The sequence below is a fragment of the Lagopus muta genome, chromosome 7 (assembly GCF_023343835.1).
Source record: "Lagopus muta isolate bLagMut1 chromosome 7, bLagMut1 primary, whole genome shotgun sequence".
NCBI lineage: Eukaryota > Metazoa > Chordata > Aves > Galliformes > Phasianidae > Lagopus > Lagopus muta.
Window position 1 is genome coordinate 22850251 of NC_064439.1, and position 24734 is coordinate 22874984.

At 38.4% G+C, this 24734-nt stretch overlaps 1 protein-coding gene across 1 annotated transcript; it reads right to left on the reverse strand.

Annotated features, from left to right (window-relative positions):
• Positions 1-1830: 1830 nt before the first annotated feature.
• Positions 1831-24708, reverse strand: HEPACAM2 (HEPACAM family member 2). The gene is made up of 9 exons (XM_048950699.1): positions 22611-24708; positions 18159-18509; positions 17001-17285; positions 10148-10444; positions 7251-7376; positions 7141-7165; positions 6980-7017; positions 6067-6140; positions 1831-4766 (listed from the first exon to the last, which is right to left on the reverse strand). Exons 1-9 carry the CDS (start codon positions 22678-22680, stop codon positions 4650-4652), a joined length of 1383 nt encoding a protein of 460 aa, XP_048806656.1. The 5' UTR covers positions 22681-24708; the 3' UTR covers positions 1831-4649.
• Between the last annotated feature and the right edge of the window lie 26 nt (positions 24709-24734).

A 24734-nucleotide genomic window follows, 5' to 3' on the forward strand; every position in this document is an offset into this window, starting at 1 on the left:
CTGGGCACCACGGACAAGTGCCCGACTGTTGTCTTTGTGCTCCCACTGGATACTTATAAGCACTGATAATATCCTCTCTAGCTTTCTCTTCTCCAGAATGAACAGTCTCAGTTCTCTCCTCATCAGATGCTTCTTCTTAATCTTTGTGGCCTCTGCTGAATTGGCTCCAGGATGTCCATATTACACTTGTACTGGGGAGCTCAGAATTGGGCCCAGCACTCCAGGTGTGAATCAACTGTGCTGGCTAGAAGGGAGGTGTCACCTCCTTTGATCTGCTGGCAGCACACTAGATAAGCAGCCCAGGATACCTTTAGCCTGCTAAATGGCTTGTGGAATATTAGCTTGTTGCCCTGTAGGAGAAGATTGATGCTTCAAAGCCAAAACAATATGTCAGATCTGAGCATTCTTGTATTAGTAGTTGTGAAAACCCAAAGTAACATTCTATAATATTCTTACAAATCATCTTGAAGCTATGTAATACCTGAGTAAGAAAAGACAAAGTGCTACACACCACTTTGTGATTAGGTACAAAAGGCTAGAGCTGCTTTGGCTGCTGTTGCTGCTCCTGTAGTCTCCTTCTTCCCCTCTGAGCTCAGACCCATCACCCTACTTCTGCAAAGAAAGCCCTTCTTCATGCTCATCAGTGGACAAATGAACGTATGGTAAACATGGATTAGGGAAGTGCTTATAAAAATGCAGATTATTTTCTAAAATGTGGATCCTTTAGATAACCCCTTACAGCTTCTGTTAAAGGGTGAGCATTCTGTATGCTTCTCATTGCTAATCCTAATGATTTGCTTCCAAAGTAGTTGTTACTAAATTACTTTTTTTTAATTATCATTTTTATGTCTGAAGACTATTCTAATTCATAATTCCCCTTTTGCACAGCTGACGCTAACTGAAGCTTCCTAATAGCTGACCCTATGTAAATAATATGGAATTTTCCTGTAGGAGTCAGACACCTGCTAAAAAGATCTTTGGGAGAGAGATTGCTGGATTTGGAAAGGGGCTTGTGGCACCTTGTCTGTATAAAGAGTAAGATGTATTTCGTTTGCCCTGGAGAAGTAGAATTGTAATGTATATATAGCCTATATGAGACAATACATTCTGTAGCTTTCAGAAATTATCTAAATATTGCTTGCTCTTCTACTCAATGAAAACCAGACTTTTTGGCAGCAAATAGAGAACCACTTCAAGTGCAAAGGAAATAAAATTTAATAAGAACACATTACTTCGAATAATATACATATGTACATTTTTGTACTATAACTGCCTTGCAGATCAGTTTCTAAGATGGTAGATTAAAAGATGTTGCATTGAAAGAGTTAAAAGAATGATTTTAAACTTCAAATGTCTATTGCAATCTGACAAATTGCATCTATTACTTCTCATGGAGACCTTCTCTTGTAAAAATCTACTCCAATGAATAACCCATACACGGTTGCTTTTGTTGTTGTTGTTGCTGCATTTTTTCTTTTCATTTAAAAAAAAATAAAAATGTATGGGAGACATTGTGGTCTTGATTCCTCGGTGTCCTTCCCTCCCATCATTATAGTGAAATGCACAGGCTTGCATACCGCAATTTTTAAGCTGTCCGTTTGCTTTCTTGTAGCCATGAACAAGGAAAAAAAGTAAAAGTGAAAAACAAGACATATTCTTCAAGAAAATACCAATTAAAAAGCACCCAAAGTCTGAAGATAAGCTGGCGTAAGCCTTTGCCATTTTTAGAGTGGTTACATTTCCTTTCAGTAAGGAAGGTCAGTTTTGTATTTTCAGATGCTTTGGTTTCCTGTTCTGTGCCTTCATATACATCTAGGAAAGAACAGACATGATAATGGTTGTCCACAATGCCTTCTTTATTTATTTTTATTAAAAAACACTGTTGCAAACATATACCAAAAGCAGCAGTTCTAAGCACAAAAGGAAAACAGTTCTTTAGCATGAATGAGGGTACATTTGGCTGAATTTTTACTGTGAACATTAAACGATCTCTAGTTTTGAAAGGTAAGACCAGTGGCAAAACATGTCTGAGCTACAAATAAATTATGCCATCAGTGCTGATACAGCACAGCACATTGCTGCTTTCTTGGTACAAATATTTTGAGTTCTTCATGTATTTTCAGCAGTAATGCACTCAGCACCTGCTAAAGAGTCACAGGAATGTGAATTGTCAGTGCTTACGTACAAGAACTGGTTAAACTTGCTCGATGGCTTTTGCAGCCATTTTATGATCTCTTTTGTATGTGTCATGGGTTGGCAATATGTGAAATGTTTGTTGTCCAGTTTGTCACTACTGATATCTAGTTTAGAATATGTGCAGGAGTGCATTTAATACAATCACTGAATATGCTGCTGCCACATAACTTCCTGTGACTCTCTCCCAGAAATAGAGCTTGGCAGTTTCCTCACAAACATATCTCATGTTTCCACTTCAGTTCTTGGGAGAAGGGGGCAAACCTGCAAAATAATGTTGCATGTAGCAACTAATATCACTATAAAACCCAAAAGTGCCAATCCAGCTATTGGCCCAGGTCAGTTTTTTTTTTTTTTTAACAGTAATTAGATATTGAATCCCTTAGTTCAAACCAAGGGGAGTTTAAGTATTTAATTACTTTTCAGCAGCACTCTTGTATTTTAAGACCTGCAGCACAGTTAAACATCTTACAGTTAATTAGTGCTTAGAGGCATAGATGCATGTGTGTGTCTGAATGAAAAAGATGACAAAAGTGTAAGGAAAACTGTTAGGAAAAAGTGATTCCCAGAGCGTTCTGCCAACACTGTCACTGGGATTTCTATAGCAAGAGACAGAACATCAGCTGACACTGCAGACATCAGGTTCATAGAGAGGATTTGGACCATTTTCAGGCTGAAAATCTAGGCATTAAATTATGAAACCACATTTTTTACCTATTTTTCCATGATTTTAATTCTAGTAAAATTATGAAATGACAGCAGTCCCTGATAAGACTACTGAGAATATGAGCAAAATCATCACTTGCACAGGAGGAGACCTGTTCAGCTACCTTAACATCCATTATTTTGTTTTTTAAAAAGAGAAACCCGTTGTCAGCAGAATGAAGGAAAATCCTCTATCATTCTCCATGAATGTAGCTGGCTACTGTACAGATGCCTGCATATCAAGTCCAAGGAGCCCATCCATAGGCAATCACTGCTTAGCACTACAGGAGTTTGGAATTACTTCCCCAGTTCCATTCTCTGTTTTGCGACGTTTTACTTTTTCCTAATGCTCAGTGCTGAGGCATCCTGCTGCAAAACCAAGTATCGACTTTATTATCCTGATTTATTCACTAGTCAGAGTGCTTCTTTGCTGTAGATCAGGAATTGGAAAATTCACAAGAGCAGTTTTTCTAAGCGGAGTCATTTACCCTTTATCATGTTCAGCAGCCCCCCCTGGTTTTGTTAGTGGAAATTTTGCTCCCATACTTCTTTTGTAAAATCTGGTTAAATGAAGAGAGTGAAACGTGGCTATGCAAGTGAATTCTCTACAACTACAGAATACTGAGTTGAAATCTGAACTGTCACAAAATTCAGTTTGCCTTCACTTTGAACCCATTTAGAAGAGTGATGTATCAGTGAAAAAAGTTGAGATGGGAGACATAAAATTAAGAAAAAAATGTACTTTATGATTGCTATTTTTACACCTGATTTAAAAAATCTGATTGATACAAAAATGTCATCAGTAATTCATTATTTGCTTGTCACCAGTCAGCTTTCTTTTATAATCATGGTTACAAATACATAATTTAGATGCACAGTTGCAATTGTAACCTGCACATTTCTAGTAATGTAAATACTGAACACTAATGTTGTCACATACTCAGCCAACTGCTTAGTATATTTGAAGAATATGTGCTTTTCTTTTCAACCATTAAGAAACTGAACAGATAGTAAAAACATGGAAAATGTGATAAAATAGGGTTGTTAACAAATAAAGTCTTGTGAGCTATTGTTAATTCGCAAGGAAGACAGCCAAAATTCAGAGTAGATTTATGGCAGCTATACAGCCATGACAAAAACTTTACAGTGCGTTCGCTATTCTTATGCCAAGAGGTACTACAAAGAAGGTGAACAAAACCAGGAGTACCAGCCAGAGTACTGCAGAACATTACTTCTTTTGCTCTAAATTATTAATTAAGACCCAAATTAAGACATCAGCTACTCAGATAACGAAGCACTGCCTGTTAGTATTTCTGTGACCATTGCAAGCAATCTTTGGTCATCAGTCAATTGAACAGTTTCAACACTGAAGAAAACCCCCAACTTTTTTTGGAACATGGCTGACAGGTCTTTGTCTGAAGATTTAACCTGCTGACTGGGAATTGCTCAGAACTCAGTGCTGTGAAACCTCTTACAGCACTTGGGAATTTTCCTTTGAAATGGTGTTTGAAGATCTTAACTCTCTCTCTTCACACTTAGACAAAGGTGGCATGATAAAATTTCAGGCTAGAGTCGTGAAGGGGGGGGATTGTACACAGACCAGGGAAGGAATGATGTATCTTGCATTTTTTTGCTGCTTTCACCCTCTCACTGGAATCAACACCAGCCATCAATGTGTGAATTGTTCAGTCTCAGTCGCACACGGAAGTCCTTGTCTTTGAGCTACCACATGTGTGCATACAGGTTATAACTTACTGTTGATGGTCCTGCTGCTGCGGATTGGGAATGTGCTGAATGACTTCATAAACTGTACTAAGTACGTCCTGGCCTGGCGCAATGTCAGAGCTGTGAACAGGCTGACTTGAAACCTAAAAGTATCAAAGAGTGTTTCTGCTGTAAGTACAAATTGATAAAAGTTCCACAGAAATAAAATTGATAATGTAACTTATCTTTTTTTTTTTTTAACAATGCTCTTCTCTGTCAACACTTTGGGCACAGATGCAGAAGTTCATCCCTATTTGTTCACATTTTGTTCTGCAAGTTTTTGTCACATTATAGTAATACAAGTAATAATTTAAAATCAATTTGAATCTAAGAAGATTTAGGATGTACCTTTTGCATCTAATACAGCAACTACTTTATATTACTGTACCACATGTCAAGGAAGGAACAGTCAAAAATCAAAGAGATAAGTAAGTGAATAAAGATTGAAAAAGGAGAAAATAGTCAGGGAAGGAGCTCAGGACAAAACACCCATCAGAGTGAGAGAACTGTGAGAAATTCCCATTAAAGTAGTAATAATGAATTTTTTTAATATGTTACATATATGAATCAGTTCTTATGTCATCAGAGCATCTAGACTCCAAATCCATCAGGACTTTCCATTGTTGTTCTGCCTATGCCCAAATTCCAGTTTTTTATCATTTCTGTTTTTTTACTTTTCCATTTTCTGCAAATTAAAATGAATGTAAAATCAAATCCTGACTCTATCGGCGTGCCACAGTTCTGAACAGCTGTTTCTTGAAATGATGCTGGAGATTAGAATGAATTTCATTGCATATCCACTCTTTTCTGGTCACCCCTTCTCCCTGACCAATGCCCTAATTCTGCAGGATACCTAATAATGATGTGAATTTGTGGTATGGTCAGCCCTAGGGATGACAGGATACTTGTGACTGGGATGATTTAGGGTCTGATCTTCTGTGGGCCAATTTCTTGTTTGTATTCATCATCTGACATCACGTGTTACAGCTGACATTTATTTTTACAAACAATACTTTAAATACCCCCTGTAGCTTTTCTGAACTGCCGAAGTTGTATGTTGTATGAACAGCAATAAAGAAGAAAATGTCATTGCAACAATTAATTTGCTTGTAGGGCAGTGAGTGGTTTGGTGTTACCCATCTAGCTAACACTACTCTTATTTTTTTAATGCGGGTTATCTGGATTGAGATTGTTCCCTCTAGAGTTTGATAAGTTCCCTACTGCACCGTGCCAGTACCGAACCAGTAACACAGTAAAGAAAGAACAAATACTACATAAACAACAGGGATGAATATGGTGTGATGAAACATCTGTGAAAAGCAAGAGCAAGCAGACAAAACGACTAGAGTGCAGGTATTCACAGAAACAGAAAGGAAACCATCGCTGTGATGTAAAATCACATACCCTGGAACTGCTGCCATGATCAGGAATAGCCACAAATTCATATATCCCAAAATCATCCAAAGCACTTTCATGTCCTAAAGTTAAAACAAACAAAAATGAAAAACATATCAAGATGTAATTCGAAATTGAAAAAGTTTAAGTATGGATGGGAAACCACATTTCTCTAATAAAGGAAAATAAATGTGAATATTGGTTGTTTGATCTACTTTAAATCACTTTAAATCACTGAGCTGGCCTGTGATCTCTACTGACTGGGGATGTACACTGCCTGGAACCAAGCGCAGAGCTTCCGGTTAACCTCAGCAGCAACTCTGCAAGAGCCATTGGAACTGACTTCACTGGAAGTCTAAACAGACCCATCTGTTTTCATTTCCCACAGACAAGAAGCCCAGCACAAGCTCAGCATATCTGCACTGTAGTGTGAGACAGTTCCACCTGAATCTTGTATAATCTTGCTGATTAAAAAAAGAAAACATGATAAGTGAACATGATTGTTAAGCCACTTGACAAGTTGCATGTGGGACTTCAGCTGCAATTTGTAGTAGTTGGGGTGGGTCCCTTCCACCCTCATTAACTCGCCCCTCTCTAGCAGATCTTTTGACTCTCATCTCTTAGGCCATTACTCATAACACACATTACATACTGGAGAGAAAAGTGGGCATACAAGTGGTTCTAACCTAGTTTAACAGCTTGAGCTCAAGATAGCAGGATACAAAGTATATCATAAACTCTAAACAGGAGTCAAACCTACACTGACATGTAGTCCTTCAGGTTTTATCTTAAGAGAGATGGCATAGAAGTCTCTAACTCCAGTTAAAACCACTTCCTATCCTTTTACTTTGCATTTAGAGATGCCAATTTTTTGCAAGAATGAAATTTGACCTTATGCTCACATTTCTTTCATTGGCATTACCTGAAAATGTCTGTGCCTTTCTGTAGTCAGCCTCTGGCCTAGAAAACATAAACACATTTTTCAGTTTGGTATCAAAAGATAAGGGAAGAAAGTTAGTATGATAAAATTCAATTCTCATAGTGGAAAGGACTTCAAAATGTAAGAATGCTTTATTTTTGTACCTTCTCTGCAGCTTCTGTTGTATCACTGAAAAGAGCAGAAAAAAGAAAAATCATTCTTTATCTTCTAATGTTCCAAAAGAATAGCTGGAGTGTGCTTAACTTTTACATACCTTTAAGTGGCTTATATCTTTTCCATATGAATAGAAAGCTCATAACTAGGATCAAAAATAATGAAATTCCAGTTATTACTGCAAGAGATGACAAAGATTTTCCTTTCTGAGCCAATTTTTCCAGTCCTGTGTCAAAAAAGATGAGTACTGTATTTAGTCTCCTGTTCTGGATAAAGTGCTGTTATCACACTGATATATGCATTTTTACAAATCACCCTAAAGCAAACTCTTTAAAATTGTTCCAAGACAGCAACTTGAGCAAATGCTTTCATTGTCTAGATGGTACTGGTGGGTTAAATTAAGGTTGAATACATCACTTGCATATTTACAGTCAAAGGTCAGTTGACAATCGTGGTTTCCCCATTATTTCATTTATTTCCCTTATTGATGTGTTGGTGCTGGAGGAACTACATTAATTGATTCTTGAGGCAGATGAAATAGGTTTTATTTAGAAACTGTTTTTTCTTTTCTCAGGCACAAAATATTTCTCAAGAAGCTATGAGCACCAGAAGACTCACTGCTCAAACAGAAGAGGTGCCCTTCTTGTTCCAGCCATGGCACTGAGCCCACAGCCACTCATAAGCCCAGTGTGGTTTCCAGTAGAGCTTTGCTCCTGCATGCCAGTGTGAGATGACCCTCAGGTTGGTTGGCTCTGCAATTTTTTTCTCAACAGAAAGCATGTTTGCAGCTTGAGTCTAGATGGGAAGGAGTTGCTGAGAAAACGTGACCTAAGAAAGCTCATGGTGTATTTGTTTTCAGCATGGCTGTGGAGATCTCACATACACACTCCCATACACATGGCTCCCTGCTGCGTTGTAAGTTAATTCTTCATACGGTAGCCCACAATTAGCTAGATGGCAGGGTAGATTTTCTCTTCTGGCATGGCAGCAAACAGAAGGCAACAAGCTTCCTCATCTCTAGGATCCATCTCTAAGGTGGATTAGCACAATTCCTGTTCATAGCATACTGCCCACAGAACAAGTTCTTCTTCCTCTACCTGCAGGCTGTTAGGCCTTCCCAAATGGCTGGAGCCAGCCCTTTCTATCTAACTAGCGGTCCTAGTATTGTGTGTATTTCCTATTCCATGCATGAAAGGACAATTCGCTGGTCACCAGCACAACTCTGTTTGTCTCTTGGGTTGTGCTCTTACTTAATAACTAAAATGAAATATCTCACAAAGTGCAAATATCACAAAGGTGGTCGTATACAAGCAGTAACATTGTGGAAAGCACATTGGACAGTCTCTTGTATTACAAACATATACCCAAGCTTTTCAAGTTTTTTGGTTTGTTTTTGTTTTGTTTTGTTTTGTTTTTTTCTTTTTTTTTTTTTTTTTTTCTTTTCTGGATTGCTACTAAGGAATTACAATTACAGAGAGCAAGCAATTCCTAGATTGAAAATCATCACATGAAAACTGAGAATGCCTTTTTGGGGGAAAGAAAAAACCAGTGCAGACCGAATGCTTTACGACAACCGATAACTTTCCACTCTTCAGGTTGTTCAATGGGCAAGAGACATCGCCAGTGTTTTGAAAGGCACAAGTTGGTCCCTTATCCAGGATTATCAGGAGAGATAGAAGGGATGTGCAAGAATATTTATATTCTTTGTTTATTATGTTTAATTCGATACAAATTGTGTTAATTTCTAAGCAGAATGTAGCCTGGGCAGTATCACTGAGGTTTAGTCTGGTGGGTGAATTCACACCACTTAGGTTCAACTAGTGCTGCCTTGCAGTGTGTTGGCTCAGCGTCTGGATTTAGTGCTATCTGAATGAATATCAAGAAGAAATGGCCGTAGAGGAGGGAAACTGACTTTTTGGAAAAGTTTTATTTAGGTAAAATATTTTTAATTAGGAAGTATGTGTTTTGATTGAAAAGGGACTAAACATGAAGCTCTGGATTTTTTTCTTTTTGGACTTTGAAAGGAGAACTTGGATGAATTTCTTAATTCTTACTGATGAATATACTCATTCATATTGTAGCTGATATGAACTTCCTGGAGAAGTGTCAGTCTTATTTCTAATGACACATAGCGCTGTTTGCGTTTTCTTTCTCCTCTAACTCAATCTTTAAAGTGCAGCATTATCATTGCAAAATTGCAACCTGACTTCCTTTCAGCATATTGAACTCCATAGGTTTGTGATGATTATATATCAGCCAGAACAATGGACAATCTGCCTCCCTTGTTTACCTTACTAATAAATGGCTGAGCAATTTGTTCTGCACAAGTTAAGTTGCTTTGTTAAATTTTCTAACAGGCAATTGATTGCATCTCTTTGAACATTAACTTCATACAGTCCTTATCTGAAAAAAAGATCCTTATTAATAAGGGATATCAGAATTTCTCAGTATATTGTTTATAGCTGTGTGCTTCTAGACGTTTCCTGGAACAGTGCCTTATTGCTGTTTAATGCAATCTGATGCAGGAACAGAGGTTATAAAGTATAGGAAATACAGGAGATGTTTAGTAAAACCTGGTAGCTAATTCACAGATTCTTAAATATGAAAGCAAAATAATTTTTACAAGCAGATTGTAATAAAATTATTCATTCATCATCACAGCTTGCATTATCATCCTACAGTAAACTAGGGCTCTTATAATACCTAATCACATAGGGAGTCTGTGGCTGCTTTCTCCAGTCAGTGGTGTATGCTTGAGATTCTCCCATGCACTGTCAAACTGTCAAACTCCTACAAAACACTGATATCTTGGTGGGTCTCATTTAAAGCTGTGACACACTGCAAGTAATACCTCAGTCTCCACAATGGCCAAAATCCCACTTAGTACATTATTAGCAAGACTTCATACGTATGTTCTCTCTCTAAGAATAATTTCCTTTTCCTGGGCTGACAATCAGCTCAGAAGCTATAGTTACAGCCAGGAATCAATGTTCTTACCTGCAGAGGTAATGATCACTGTGAAGTGAGTCTCATCTCGTTTTCCAGTCATGTTGTTGAAAGCGCGGCACATGTAATCTCTTGTCTTCTGAGCCACCGTATCAGACATAACTTCCAGGTGGGGTCCATATTGGATTACATGAGTGGTATTGTCAGCCCTTTGAATCCACGAGTAAGTGTTTGGTGGGTTTGAATCAGCTGAGCAGTCGAACAGTACGGCTTCCCCTACGCTGACGGTAAACACCGCTCCTACCTTCAGACCTTTGTCTGATTTGACTCGGAGTCCATAAGGTCCATCTGCATTGAAAAATATAAAACCAAAACATAATGGAAAAATTAAAATCAGAGTACGTATTTAAATTTTACATGAAAGCACTTAGATTCCTTAAACTGGACTAGCCTTTAGAATGGCTGCCATTATTCAGTTATTTCAATTAAAAGGCTTTCAGTTCAATCATTTGATCTTTGATCTCAGACTAGACTACACCTGCTTAATACTGATCTAATCGCTGCTTAGGGAAACAGCATGGGTCTATGTAGTGCTCAGTACTGTAAAAACAGTGGAGACTGAACACACTTGGAAAAGTTGTGAAGTAAAGAAGCAGGTCTTCTGGGGTATATTTGACCTTTTCTACTAAAATGCCAAACGTATCAGTGTAAGTCATTTATCTTCATATTCAGAAGAAAATAAAGCTCTGAAATACATAAATAGTCAGTGTAATACTTAGCAGTACAATAGTAATTGGCACAACTATTCTAGAGGTATACTTTAGAATGGGGTGTGCCTTAGTTAACTTCAATAAGTGACTGCTAAAATAAACTTCAACCTTCCCCTCTTTTAGTACATTTCAACTTCAACATCCAGGTTTCTATCAGGAGGAAGGCCTTGTGCCAGGTTTGTGAACATAATTAGAAGAGAAACATATTGTCCAGTAGTTGTGTTCATCACTGAGAAAATTGGGCTGCAATTTCTAGAGCAACCTTCATATGAAAATGGGAAGGGAAATAATATATTTAAATATGATGAGTATTTCCTATGTTATGTTTAGTTGATCATTTCAGATCCTGTTTTTTTTTCTCCTGTCTTTCCACGTTAAAATCTATTTTTACAAGGATCTGATTGTAAAAAAATGATGTAAAGAATATATATTTTTTCCAATTAGAGAACTCATTATTTTAATATTAATAATTCCCTGGGATTTACATGCACAGTCAAAAATGTACAGATCTATTACTGACAGATGCTGAAAGAAACCAAAAGAAACGATGGATGAACAGGTGACTTCTCTTTGGTGAGATCCTTGGAGCTCAGTAAAGTTCAGTAAAGCTGCTGTCAAGTGACTCCAAAATGGCATTACAAGAAGACAGATAACTCAATATTATGCCAATTTTAATGTGATTGAGTAATATTTCCATCTTCCTACGGTTGTCTGTAAGCATTAAAACCACGTAGCTGGTTTTGAACTTGCAATGTGCTGCTGTACAAAGAGGAACACTGGCTTGTTAATGACTATTTCTTATCAGGAAATTCAGGCTGACATTAGTTTTCCTTGTAATATGTATGCTTCTATTGATTGTCCACCTTGTTTTATGAGGCTTGAAGAGCTCTTAAACAAGCTGCATGCAAGCTGTTTCCTGTGTGCTTCATTGTTTTTCTTTCTCTATTTGTGAAAGTTTAGGATAGAAAATGGAGACCGCCACACTCAGTTGAGTCCATTTTTAGCCAAATGTGCATATTTCACAACTTATAGTTGTCACGCTTCCTATTTTCTATGTTGCTGTTTTAGTGATATGCTTTTCTCAGTCTCATTTTAAGACTCAGCATCTGTCTAACATTTTATTGGGTGATGTGGATTCATGTCACAGGTGCCATGGGGAAGAATCAAGATGTTTCTAGAAATCTGCAGTCTTAGATGCAGAGCTTCTTGCTCATGGGTTCCTTAACATGAGTCGTAAATATGATAAATGCTTCTGGAAACTGCAAAGCTGTCACCACTGCATCAGCTTAACTATCTGCACCCCACATGAAGAATTCTGTAGGTGCAGAGCCTATACAACACCAGGTGCTATGAAAGGCCATTCCTCTTACCCAACTCTTCTTTCTGATACTAGCTTTTATTTTCACTGATAATATAATCTTTGGCAGATGTAAACCAGCTGACAGATCTCTTCGCTCCCTCATTATAACAGGAGATTTGCCAAAAAAGGATCAGAATTGAGTTCTGTTTTTGTATCAGTGCCCTAACTGTGCAGTGTGCATAGTCAGCACTAACAGTGTGACCGCACTTCAGTACGAAAGCTACTAATCAAAAGAAACAGTGATAAAATCACCACATACTGGCTGTTGGAAAACAAAAAACCAAGAAAAACATAAAACAAAGAAAGGTTTTCTTATAAAATAGCCAAATCTTGGCTATGTCTGAAAAGCAACATTCCTTGGTGAAGTCCATCCCTGATGAAGGTACCATCAGATAACCCTTCTGCACGGTCTGGCTCAGCCTGTTGTCTCCCCTGGACTGTGCATACATCACTGATCCCCACGCACCAGGTAGCAAAGGAGTACCCACAGCTTCAAGTGTGATTCCAAAAAGCAGATAATCAGCACCTTCCTCTCTGAAATTAAATATTTTCTGGCTACTGGAAATCTGAAGGAAGGAAATCCCACAATCTATTACATTCAACTCCATCACTGCACTGTGATGCACTGTTGCAGCCTCCATGACAGCAGTTTCTCCCACTCCCGAAATAATTTATTTCTGCTTCACGCTTCTGCAATAGCAATGTTCTATGCTGCATTATCGTCACAGCTAGTGGAGAAGGGGGACAATATTAGTGAGAAATGATGAAGAACAAAAAGCACTTTTGATTCTCAGTAAAAAAGTGGAGCACCTTCCTTCATGGATCACCCAGTTCTACTCCCTCCCCATATTGTTCTCAACAGTAATAAGCCTCTTGTCTCAGTGAGGCCAGTTAACTAAATGACTTGTAAAATAATAAATCACCTGTTCTTGGTAACAATTTACAGCTCTGTGGGAATATTTCCAATTGCTCCTATCTCCATGAGACTGCTGTAGTTTCTAAGCAGATGGCAGGTATTTACTGTGAGTGACCTTTCTTTTATCACTTACAGGAGCTCCCCCGCAGCAATGACATATGGCAGATGGGGATCCTGGGGCCAGTGGTATTGACAACTGCTTGTTGGAAGACCTGACACCTCAGTAAGCAGAGGTTGGACTGAATTATGGGACTGGTATAGCTCAGGAGGTAAGAACCCCAACTCCCATCACAAATTTGAATATGGAATATGGATAGTAATGTAAGCACTGTAGTCCTTCAGTACTGAATTGTTTTCTATTAATATTTTTCCCATATTTTAAGTTATAAACAATGCAAACTACCAATTCTGATGAAATAAAAAGTCCATTCTAAAATGCACGTAGTAATATTTCCATACGTGAGAAAAAATTGAATCGGAGATATTTTAGTGTATCAAAATCATAAGGCAACAAAACATTTCAGAAATTGAACACTGAAGTAACTAATGTTTTCAAGTTCTGCTCAGCAATGGGTTGAAAATAAGTTTTCATTTTGGAGCTTGGAATGATTTTTCAAATTTATGGGAAAATACGTATGGTTGAGTGAGGAAAAAGGGAGAACAGTGCAAGAAATAAGGCTAAGGGGAACACATCCTGTCAGTGCAAGTGTTCCAGGCACCCATCAGTGCAGTAAATGCTCCAGAGCCAATTTTGCAAGCAGCAAGTCAGAAATCCCAATACCAAACATAGCAGTCAGAATGGTAGCAACAATGAAAGGTATTTTTCTAATCTGGTTTCACTTTGTTGCATCATAAGAGAGCTGTCAAGCTGTGCTGGCTGCAGCTTCCCCATGTTTTAAGGTAGGTATTCTTTGTAGAGAAATGTGTGTAAGGCCCTCTCCTAGCTCATGAAAGTGAGAAAAACAGACATTAAAGCAGATATTAAAAATGTGCTACCTTGAGAGAAGAATGAGATTAATGTCATTATAATGATGATGATAAAACTCCATCAGTGCTGGTTATTTCCTTGTAGAATGTTTTATCATGATTTCTCTGTCCACAATGAGTAGAAACGGAGTTCATATCTACACCATTAAGGACTCTCTGGGGCAGCTCCTTCATCTTTGTGTCTGCAGTGCTGTCAGTTCTCCTAAGAGAGACTGACAGGTGCTTCTAAGAGATGAGTTGTCTCCTAACAACGTCCTTGCTAGCCTTCACCATTCTGGGCAATGTAGGGACACCCCCTCGCACATACTTTAGATAAAAGATAACTCCCATCTGATTCTTCCAAGTTATAATTATAAATAAGTAAGTGGCAGAATGCATAACCTTAGAAGAAAGATGGAGAAGGCCGAGTGAAAGGTGTGGCTGGTAGTGTGGTGAGGCTGGGCAGAGGGCATGGGCTGTCTGCCCCACTACCAGGTTACATGGTGGGAGAAGCAGGAGCGTGCAGCAGGAATCCAGCTCCACTCCTTGCACCATGCCATCCACGCTGTGCCAGTGAGGAACAGGTTATACCTGAACAGGGCTGATGGTGGTGGGTCCTGACCTGATCTTCAGATCCCTGAGAAAGGCACTTTGACTCTGAAGGATTCAAGGACTGAAGCCTGGCAAGGTCACACAGCTGTTGGAGGCTATGGGAGCTGATGTTGCAGGAGGGGTGAGGAAAAAATGAAAGTGCCTTTTCTAAGATTTGCTGAATGTTGATTAAGCCAAGCCTTTTGTGTCCTCTAACTCAGTTTACATTCATGAACTAAGTTTACATTTTCACTAAGTTCCTCAGGTGCTTTTGCACATCCTTTTACCGCTTCAAAAATCAGTAATGGTCTTTACTTTTAGCTAAATATAAAGTCACCAACTTGCTTAGAGATCATTAAGCAAACCTTAAAAGAGCACCGGCACAAACCCTTACATATATTTCATAGCAGTGTCCTGCAGGCAATGATATGAGCCAAACCTGAGGCTCATATCCATCATAACCTGCTCATCATGGCCTATTACAGCCTATCTGTGATATTACTGGTCTAAGCTAGATCCTGATGTTACTCATAGACACAGACACTTCAATGGCAACTTTTGACTGAAAGCATTATTCATATCCCTAAATTAAGCAGTTGAGTATTGACAGGATCATGACATTGAGTTATTAGATCTTCAGAACAGGAATCCCCAGCTTGACAGTTTTCTCATCCTCACACCTCTAGTCTAAATTAGCTTGTTGAAAAGCTATTTTTCACAGAGATTAGGTATATTGAACAAAAAAGGTATATTTGCAGAGAAACAATTTCTTTTGTTAAGCCAATACAGCTAAAAAAAGGGTTTGAGGCACACAAATCACTCATTATCTGAAACAGAAAGTTTCAAACTAGATAGAGGATGGGCACTCTTTCTTGGCTTCTGCATTATCTTACTTACCTAAAAATCTCATTTCACTTACGTTAAACCATTACAGTTTTCTCAGCACTACTTACTGGAGGACCCGTGTAAATCAGCAGTAAACAACAACAAAATAATAAATGAACCAAAACCTAAGTTGTCTCTGTATTTTGTAAGCATATGATCTTAAAATGACATGAATGAATCCTTGGGAACATAGGCCTGGGAGGAGCATTTGATACCACTGAATTCAGGCTTCTGCTACAGTAATCCAACACCGCATGAATCCCATTCATACAGTTGTCAGCCCTTAGCAATAGCAATGCGCACAGCTCTTGCAAAATCTCATTACTCCAACAACTGGAAAACATCTAACTTCCAGCCAAAATATATGGTTGTCTTACAGTTTATTCTTCAGTCAACATAAATCTTTACATAAATCTTTCTCCCTAGTGTTTCCCACTTTATATGAAAAGCAAACACTTTTCAGTGTCTGTTTCAGAGTCTGTTTTCGGCAACCAAACTGAGTTCTCCTGGCCTGTTCTCATGAATAGGATCCCCATTCCATTTTGTTTTGTTTCTGTACAGTTCAAGATTATTCCTCTGGGTTGTGTAAGTACTGAATATAGTATTCAACTTGTGATCTCATCTTTTTTATGCCTGAATGACACTGCCTGTTAGATGTCTTTTGATGAGCTCAATCAGGCAAACACACTGCCTCGGTTATTGCCATACAAATCTCCATCAGCAGAAGTTCATAATTTTTTTATTCTCCAAGTGCATGTCCTTTTAGTTTTTAACAGATTTCATACCAATTCTATTACTCTGTTGTTCAGACTTCTCAGGTTATTGTCACAGGTAAACTTCATTGACATACTCCCAGTCTTTTGATATCAGTAATGAAAGTATTAGACAGGATTGGACTCAAAATGATCTTGAGGAATACCATGAGTAACACTCCATCAGCCTGATGCTTCCTCCACTCAGCTTCTAGATACCTTTTTCTGTCTCTATTTTAATCAAATTTTTCTGTATATAATTCTGATTGCTTTCCTCTGACACACACCTCCTCCATATTTGAAGATGCCCACGTGGAACACCTGAAATTCATATGTGGATTCTGCAGTTCAGACTGATCTTCACAACAATGTAACGCTGAGAGAACTTTTTATTACACTATCATAAGTTATAGCTGCTACAAACTTATTTTGAACGCAAGCTCACATATAATGTTAACTCAACTGTCTTAGAATCATAGAATCATAGAATCATAGAATCACCAAGGTTGGAAAAGACCTAAAAGATCACCCAGTCCAACCATTCACCTATTCCCAACAGCTCCCACTAAAAGATAACGTCTTCTGTCTCTTTACCTTAGTCAGAGGCACTCTTTTCAACCAGATCATTTACACAAAGGTAATTATGAATATTTCATATACTCACAATATATTGTTGGTGCAATTCTCTCACTTTCCATTGCACTGACAGGGTTGGACACCAAACAGCTGTAGTTCCCAACATCTTCTTTTGCAACAGGAACAATTAGAAGCGTAGCATTGTTTGATGAAAAAGTATAATTAGGGCCAGCATGGAGAGGCTTTCCATTTTTCATCCACTGGTAAACTACCCTTGTGCCTTTTCCCACGGTACATTTTAACGTAATATTCCCCACGTACTCCACTACCCCTGAAGATGGCTCAGTGTGCACAATTGGCTGTGTGACAGGTACTATAAAAAAAAGAGATATGAAGAGTTATAAAATTGACTGCTAGTACATTACAGTCTTCACTGCCAAAATGACACAAATAGTAGCCATCCTCCTCTCTGGAAAGTATCCACATTTCAAAGTGTGTTTATTAAATATGGTTAAAGAATAAAAAAAAGAAGGCTGTATTCTCATTTGGTAAGAATTTTCCCAGCACTTAAATAAAGCTAGACTGTTTATATTACCGGTTATATGACAGAGGCTGAGATTGGGTATATCATTGCTTCCAACTCTGGTCTAATAAACAAAACCCTGCAGCCACAGCAGTGCAGAGAGTGGAATGGGTGATGTTGCCCACAGTGAGGGATTTCCCAGTAGTGCTGCGAGGCTGACACTGTGACTGAAACTCACTGCTGGCCAAGTCATGGAGATGGCTACTGCCTGGCATAGACATGGGAGTGAAATGGCAGCCACAACTGTATCACATTAATGTCTCTTTCATTTAATGAATTCAGTCTAACCAGGGTCAGGGCTCCCTCCATATAATCCATAAATTGCAGTACATTGAAAATTGATACATCCTGTCTGATAACATAGCAGAGCCTTATGAAACATTATTTCCTACATTTCTCATATTAGTCAATGGTTTTGAAACTCCTTAGGTGTTTTTTTTTTTTAAGTTCAAGAAATATTAGTTAACAACTTAAATTTGTTTAAAGGTGACATACTGTAGCATTCCCTCCAGCAGTAGAAAATAACATAACTCAATTGTTGGCACTTATTTGTGCATGGTTCGATTAAATAGTGCACTACTATAATTGGATTCCAAGAACCATTACTTCAGAGCTATGTAAATTTTATTTTCAAACTGAAGATGCTACATTTTAGTAACTTACCATCAACAGCTACATGAATTTTTTCACTGGCAGCTACTGTCCCATTCCCACGAACATTGACTTTCACAATATAATTGCCCTCGTCACTGATACGTAATGGATTGATCATCAAAGATGCATTAGGTGGTATGAGGGTAAACTTGTGCTGATATTCCAAGTCTGGTACTACTGTTTGGTTTACAGAGCCAAGCAGGTATTTTGGATTACTCCGAGGCTTCTCAAACAGCCAAATTATCTGGATTTCACAAGCTGTAGTGTTGAAATTGTAGTCAACAGTGAGCTGGAGTGGTTGCCCCTCGATACCATGGATAGTATGAGATGGTACTGTCAGCTTCAAGGCAGAACAAATACCTGTATAAAAATGAAGGAACAAACAGATACACCCAAAGCACTAATGGGAACATTGGAAAATGGAAATGAGGAACTCTCACAAAGAAAAAACTCTCGGAGTTAAAGCTTAAACTTTTTTATGATTATGTTTCAGATTTCAAGTAAGAAATGGGGAAATGCTCGTTGACTTTATTGGAATAGGATTTAGCTATAGATACCCAGCTTCAAAGTACATAAAAAGCCAAACCTGAAAGGATATTTCTGATTCCTGGTTATAAAAAACTGTTGAAAGTTTGACAAAAATGAGGACAGGTGAATTTACCTTAATGTTTAAAATATTTTCATTTTAAAATATTCTCAGGTTGCAGAGCTCATATTGTCTATACAGTCTTGGACTACAAGCTCAAATTTAGGACTTCTCTTCTTGTGTTTATCCAGAGAGAATTTTCTTAATGTTGCTTTTCCAGCTATACTGAGAAACCATCTGAAAAATCTAACAAGGCTCACTTTCACGAATTTCCCTCTTTGAAATGATATAGTTATTATTACACGCACCTTATGCTTCAGACAAAATTCAAGAAACATAACTTAATACTTAATACTTCAAGAAACATAATAATCTTGCAAAAAATATGTATTTGGATCATAGGAAAAAGAAGAATTGAGGTTTTCTGTTGATACATACAAAAGCAGATCTCCAGTCCCATGATGAATCCTGTCTTCTAGGAATCCTGCACCTTCAGGGTGCAAAATGGCTCCCTTTAACTAGTCTGGCTTTCCCTTCCTTTAGAATTGTTTTTTCTTTTGTCACCCTTAGGCAGATTTATAGAACATTACACGAGTTTGCTAAGGAATCTCTGGTCATATTCTGTTCATTTAGCAACTAGTAAGGTTTATGAAAATGACAAACTCCAAAAATATGAACAATTTTGCCTCACTCTTCATACAACTGAACAACACAAGTCAACTAGGAGGGCTTGCAGCATTGCCAAGAGTGAGGAATTAAAAAGAGAAGCAGCTTGGTGCAGTCCCATGGTAGAATGCTATAGGGGCGATGTGTGCAAAGACGTTTAACCTCCTGAAGGAAATACCCGACTTCTTGGGAACTGAAAAAGAAGCAGGCAGAGAACTTCAGGTTGCATGGACACTGGTGTGGGGAGAACATCAAGGAGTCAGCTGACATGGGAGGAGAATGGGATAAAAAGGAAGGAAAAGGGTAGAAAAGATACAGAGATACTTAACTGGAGGATGCACAGGAGCATGGTGAGTGCATGCGTAACTTTTTTAGATAAAGAACCTGAAGCAATTGAAGCACATCAAACGGAAACCTCTTCCCCTACTTCTTAAAGTATTTGTGGCCTGTTGTTCTTGTGCAGTTTTTGAAATGCTGTTTGACTCTTAGGGACGAGCTGACTTGTTAATGGAAGATGAGTTGTTCTAATATTTAAGAGAAGTGAGTTTTCTTCCTGCAAACCTTACAGTGCAAATCAAACTTCCACTTGAGAGAATAATTCCTCAGTAAAGCCCTTCACAAAATATTTAATGGTGAAAGTAAATTTTATATAAGCTACCTAACATGTTCCAATTTTTAAATTTCCTTAAACAAAGTAAAAGAAATCTCTACAAATACTGGGAAATCTGTAAATGATTGATTAAAAGATCTGGCCATATTGTTCCTCATTCTTTGCACATGACAGTGCTCAATTTTTGAGTTTCTCTAGCTGTCACTAAATGATCGTGTCGTATGACAAGAAGCCAGTAAAAGCAGCAGTGGTAAATGCAAAATATGTATAACAATTGATATTTCTTACAGATCTGTGCTGAAAAGTACCAAAATCCAAGCAGGTCTAGTGAGTAGAAGGATAACAGTGACTATCAGAACAAATGCTGTTGCCATCACAGAAGAAGAAAAAGAAACTGGTGGCTAAATAACTTAATTTCTTCTGAGTTGAAAAAGGGTGTAGGAAAGAGAAACTGTAAATAAACTTGTGGGAAAAAGTGGCTCCATTCAACAGCATGGAAAGACATTGGGAGGTCAGTTAGGAATTTCTTTCAGCAAAGATGAGGGAAAGTGAGGGAAGAAGCCCCATTTTTTTCCCAGCCAGAGGACTCCTGCCCATTGGGGAGCAGCTCTGGGTGATGGCAGGTGCTGCTGTCTCCTGAGGCGGCTTCACAGACAGCCACTGAGGCTCCAAGCCGACACTAGAGAAAGGCACTCTGACAAAGGGCTCATGGCAGCTGTGCTGGGTGACTGCTGCTTTAACAGTGATCAAATCTTCTATGCTCTGGAATAGTAGACTTATTTTATGGATATAAGAAGCCAGTGCGACAAAATGTACTTCTTCCTCATCAGGCACAAATTCCATACAACTCAAACTTATCCCTTAGCATTCTAAATAGAACAATAGATATTTTTCAAAGAGTACAGAATTCCGAAAACTATTTTTGTACATTGCCCATAAACCAAGAGGTGGTACAGAAATGACCTCCACTTGGAGCCCAGTGATCTGTGTTTTCTTCCATCTCACTTTGCTGCCACCAGTATTAGCAAGCACAACTGGATTACTGTTGACATAAAACAAGGGCTGCAGCTTTAGTTTAAATAAAAACTATGACATAACTTTTGAGTTTACTGCATAAACTGAAACCTTCTTACTGAGGTTTTATCATTCCCCGAATTTAAGATGCACGTCTCCTTACTGAAGTGAAATCAGACCCTCAGTCACATTTTACTCGAGTGATCACTTAGCTCCTTAGCACTCCAAAACCCCTGAACTTGTATACAATGTCACTGGCAATAGTTTCCAAACTTTCTGCAAATATGTCAATTCGGAAAAAAAAAAACAACAAAAAGATAAAACGGACTAAAGAATCTGCTATTCCTCTACCACCGTTTGCAGCAGAAGGGATTAAGGCATATTCTTTCCAAGTTCGGAATTTTTGTCCAAGAACAAGCTCTACCAAGCTTCATTATTTGACTTAACTCTGCCCTTGGAGGTCAATTCCTCTGGTGTTCTTCATGTCGTGCTCCAAACACCTGATTTTTGTCATGATAAAAATGCAGGCTATGCATTTTTCACACTAGGAAAGGTTTCTATCTGAGTAAGACTGTAAGATGCGATTTTCTAGTGAACAATGATGGCCTTCCATGTGCATGCCAATATCTCTTTTAGAATCTTAATCAGAAATGTTCAACAATCTTGTAATGGAGATAAAGAACTGAATATTCATCATGTTCTTATCAGACAGGTATTTCATTTTTAAAGTCTGATGATCTTCATTAAAAACTGCTATGGCTAAGAAGCCAAAGCTGCTGACAAAGTACTTAGCTCAAAATCAAGGAAACTAAGTGAGTGTATATGAAGTTTGTGAAAAAGATAAAAGAAAAATTGTCAGAAAAGTATGTAGCATATTTGCAATGTCATATATTCCCTCTGTTGATATCTTTGAAAACAATAAAGTATATAAGAAACAAATGACAAGACTTTGTAGAAATACAGCTTTATCTAACCTTTGATCAGAGAATATTCCAGTAAAAGAGCACAGAAATCTGCTTTTTATCAAGTGTACCGATAAACGTATACTTATGCTGAATCTACAACCAAATGCTGAATAATTCTACTGTTAATGTAATACTTCTTCAGTCAACTTCAGTTGACTGAAAGATTAATTTAATTTTAATACAAAATTCATCAAAATATAAACAAATTTTAGGTGTTAAATACAAGGCATGATAGTGAACTGAAAAACCTGTAAACACTGTAATAACATAATGCATTTTTAAAGAGATGTGTAACATCTTCTATAGAAACTTCGTCTCAGAATCTGTCAAGTCTTACTTGTTAAAAACAACGCAGTATGCATATACTGCTTAACAAAACAGGAAAAAAGATATGTAATAATGCCAATGCTTTATTTACAGATTACGTGCAGCTTTAATTTTTGTCAGTTTCTAAAATTTTCAGTTCCATCCATAAAACATTTTATCTGATTAAAACTTATAGGCTACTTTCTTAAAATAAAGTATCTGACAATACAAGAGAAATATCTTAAAATTTAGGAGTATAAAAACAAGTCAAATTTCCACAATGACATTCAAACATAACACATGCAATTCCTTACCTACAAGCAGAAAATACACTTGGCACTTTAAGTCACAAAATAAGCTGGCTAGAGGGCTCCATGAAAGCATCCTGTCCCATACAAACACCACCTTCTTCTCAGTGCTAAGACGGAGCTGGGACCAGCACCTGCTGGTTTATTTGCTAGGAAAATCAGCAACGAGTTAACAGGCCCTATCCTGTCCCCAGCCCTGTCTGATTTGAATATGTGTATACACAGAACAAAGGGAGTGGAGCACCTGTTAGATGAGCACCCATCTTCATTGCCTCTGACTTCACCATAACCCTTCCCTAGCAGCCGCAGTAAATATGACAGAGAATATAATAAATGAGCCACAGAATAATACAGAGTACCTTGAATTATCAAAAATATGTGAACACACCCAACAGATAGGTTATATAGGTACTAACATCCTTTAGTTACACTGTTTTATAAAAAAGACTGTGCTGCTAGATGGTTCTGCTCATTCCAAATTAGTATGTAGTATTTGGTACATTAGTATTTAGATTTTCTTTTTTTTTTCTTTTTTTTTTCTTTTTTTTTTTCAGGTGAGAACTTTTCCATTGGTCTCTTCTTTCCTTCTATTTTTTAAAGAAAAATATTTAAAAAACACAAAGCTGTGACTAAATAGTTATCATTTTCTTCCTTAACATACGTGTAACAGGGAAACAATTTCATTCCCCTCCTCTGAGCAACTAGTAATGTGAAGTGTCCATCAGGAATCATCTAACAAAGAGTCCTGTAGTAGCGTGCACAACCCACTAGAGCTGTTAAGTTAGCTGCTGATTACTGTTTATTCTGAGCGAACTTACATCGGTTTAATATTAATATTAATGTATGATTTGGATTTTGTCCAAGGCTGCCACTCACTGTACAAACCTAATCAGCAGCACACCAGACAGCCCTCCTGCAACTTGCATGTGCAGAAACAGTTTGCAACAGCAAATATCTGCATCAACAGAGATGGTTTATCCACAGAAAAACACACGTTAAGTTTTTGTTACGCAGCACTTACGCTGAACACGTACGGATGAACAAATTCCTGCCTTGTGCAGGATGGATGGCAGCAAGGAACTGATCCCCCTCACTGTGTGCCTGTGCTGGTGCTCGGGGTCCTGCAGAGTGCTAAGCCACTGCCGTAAGGAATGAACGTTTGATTTCTGCTTCACTTAAAAGGAGGTGAAAACGCCCAGACCCTTCCAGAATTTTTACTAGCTCTGTATGACCAAATGTAATGCATGTTATTTCAGCAGTCCCAGCAGAAATAATGTCATTGCCTGGCACAAGAGTGCAGATGAAGAGAGCACTGTGCACATCCACAAGGGCTCCGGGTACCCCCTGCCCTGCCTTCCCCAGGGCTGTTGTTTGTAACCTGTTTAATCCACTTCGCTGCAGTCTACATGTATCAAATGGCAACCTTTTATAAAATGAGTTAGAAATGATTATCTACTCAGTTTCATTATGTAATAAAATATTTGTCATAGATTCCAATTAATTTCTAACTGAAATGAATGGGAGCCTTCCCACTGGCATGAAGTCAGTGCTGGTGTTCTAAACATCTGATGTGGGTGAAGAAAATAATAAAACAAACAAACTCTAGAAGAACAACAGATTAGCGGAGATACGTATTTCAAGTCAGTACCTCCCCTTATTTCCAGGGTATGTCCTCAATGTTGTTAATACACTGGCATTTATTACACCAAATAGCTCACACAAAGCTACCACAGACTCACTGAATGGCTTAGGTTGGAAGGAATCTCTAAGCCCATCCATCTCCCACCCATGCCATGGACAGGGCTGCCCCCACCAGCTCAGGCTGCCCAGGGCCCATCCAACCCAACCTGGAGCACCTCCAGGGATGGGGAACCACAGCTCTCGGCCAGGTACCGACACAAGCCCGTTTTGGCCATGCGGAACTGCATTCTCATTTTGTCTTCTAGCAACTGATTTCAAAGCCTAAATACGCCGTGCTAAAACCCCCAGGGACACACGTGGCGTGAGAGGAAATTCACCCCATCCCCGAAAGGACACGGTGTGACGACGGGCTGACGGCAAGCCACACTTTCGGTGACCCGCTTTAACGGCGCCCTTAAGCGGCACCCGCAGCACCCACCCAATTCCCCA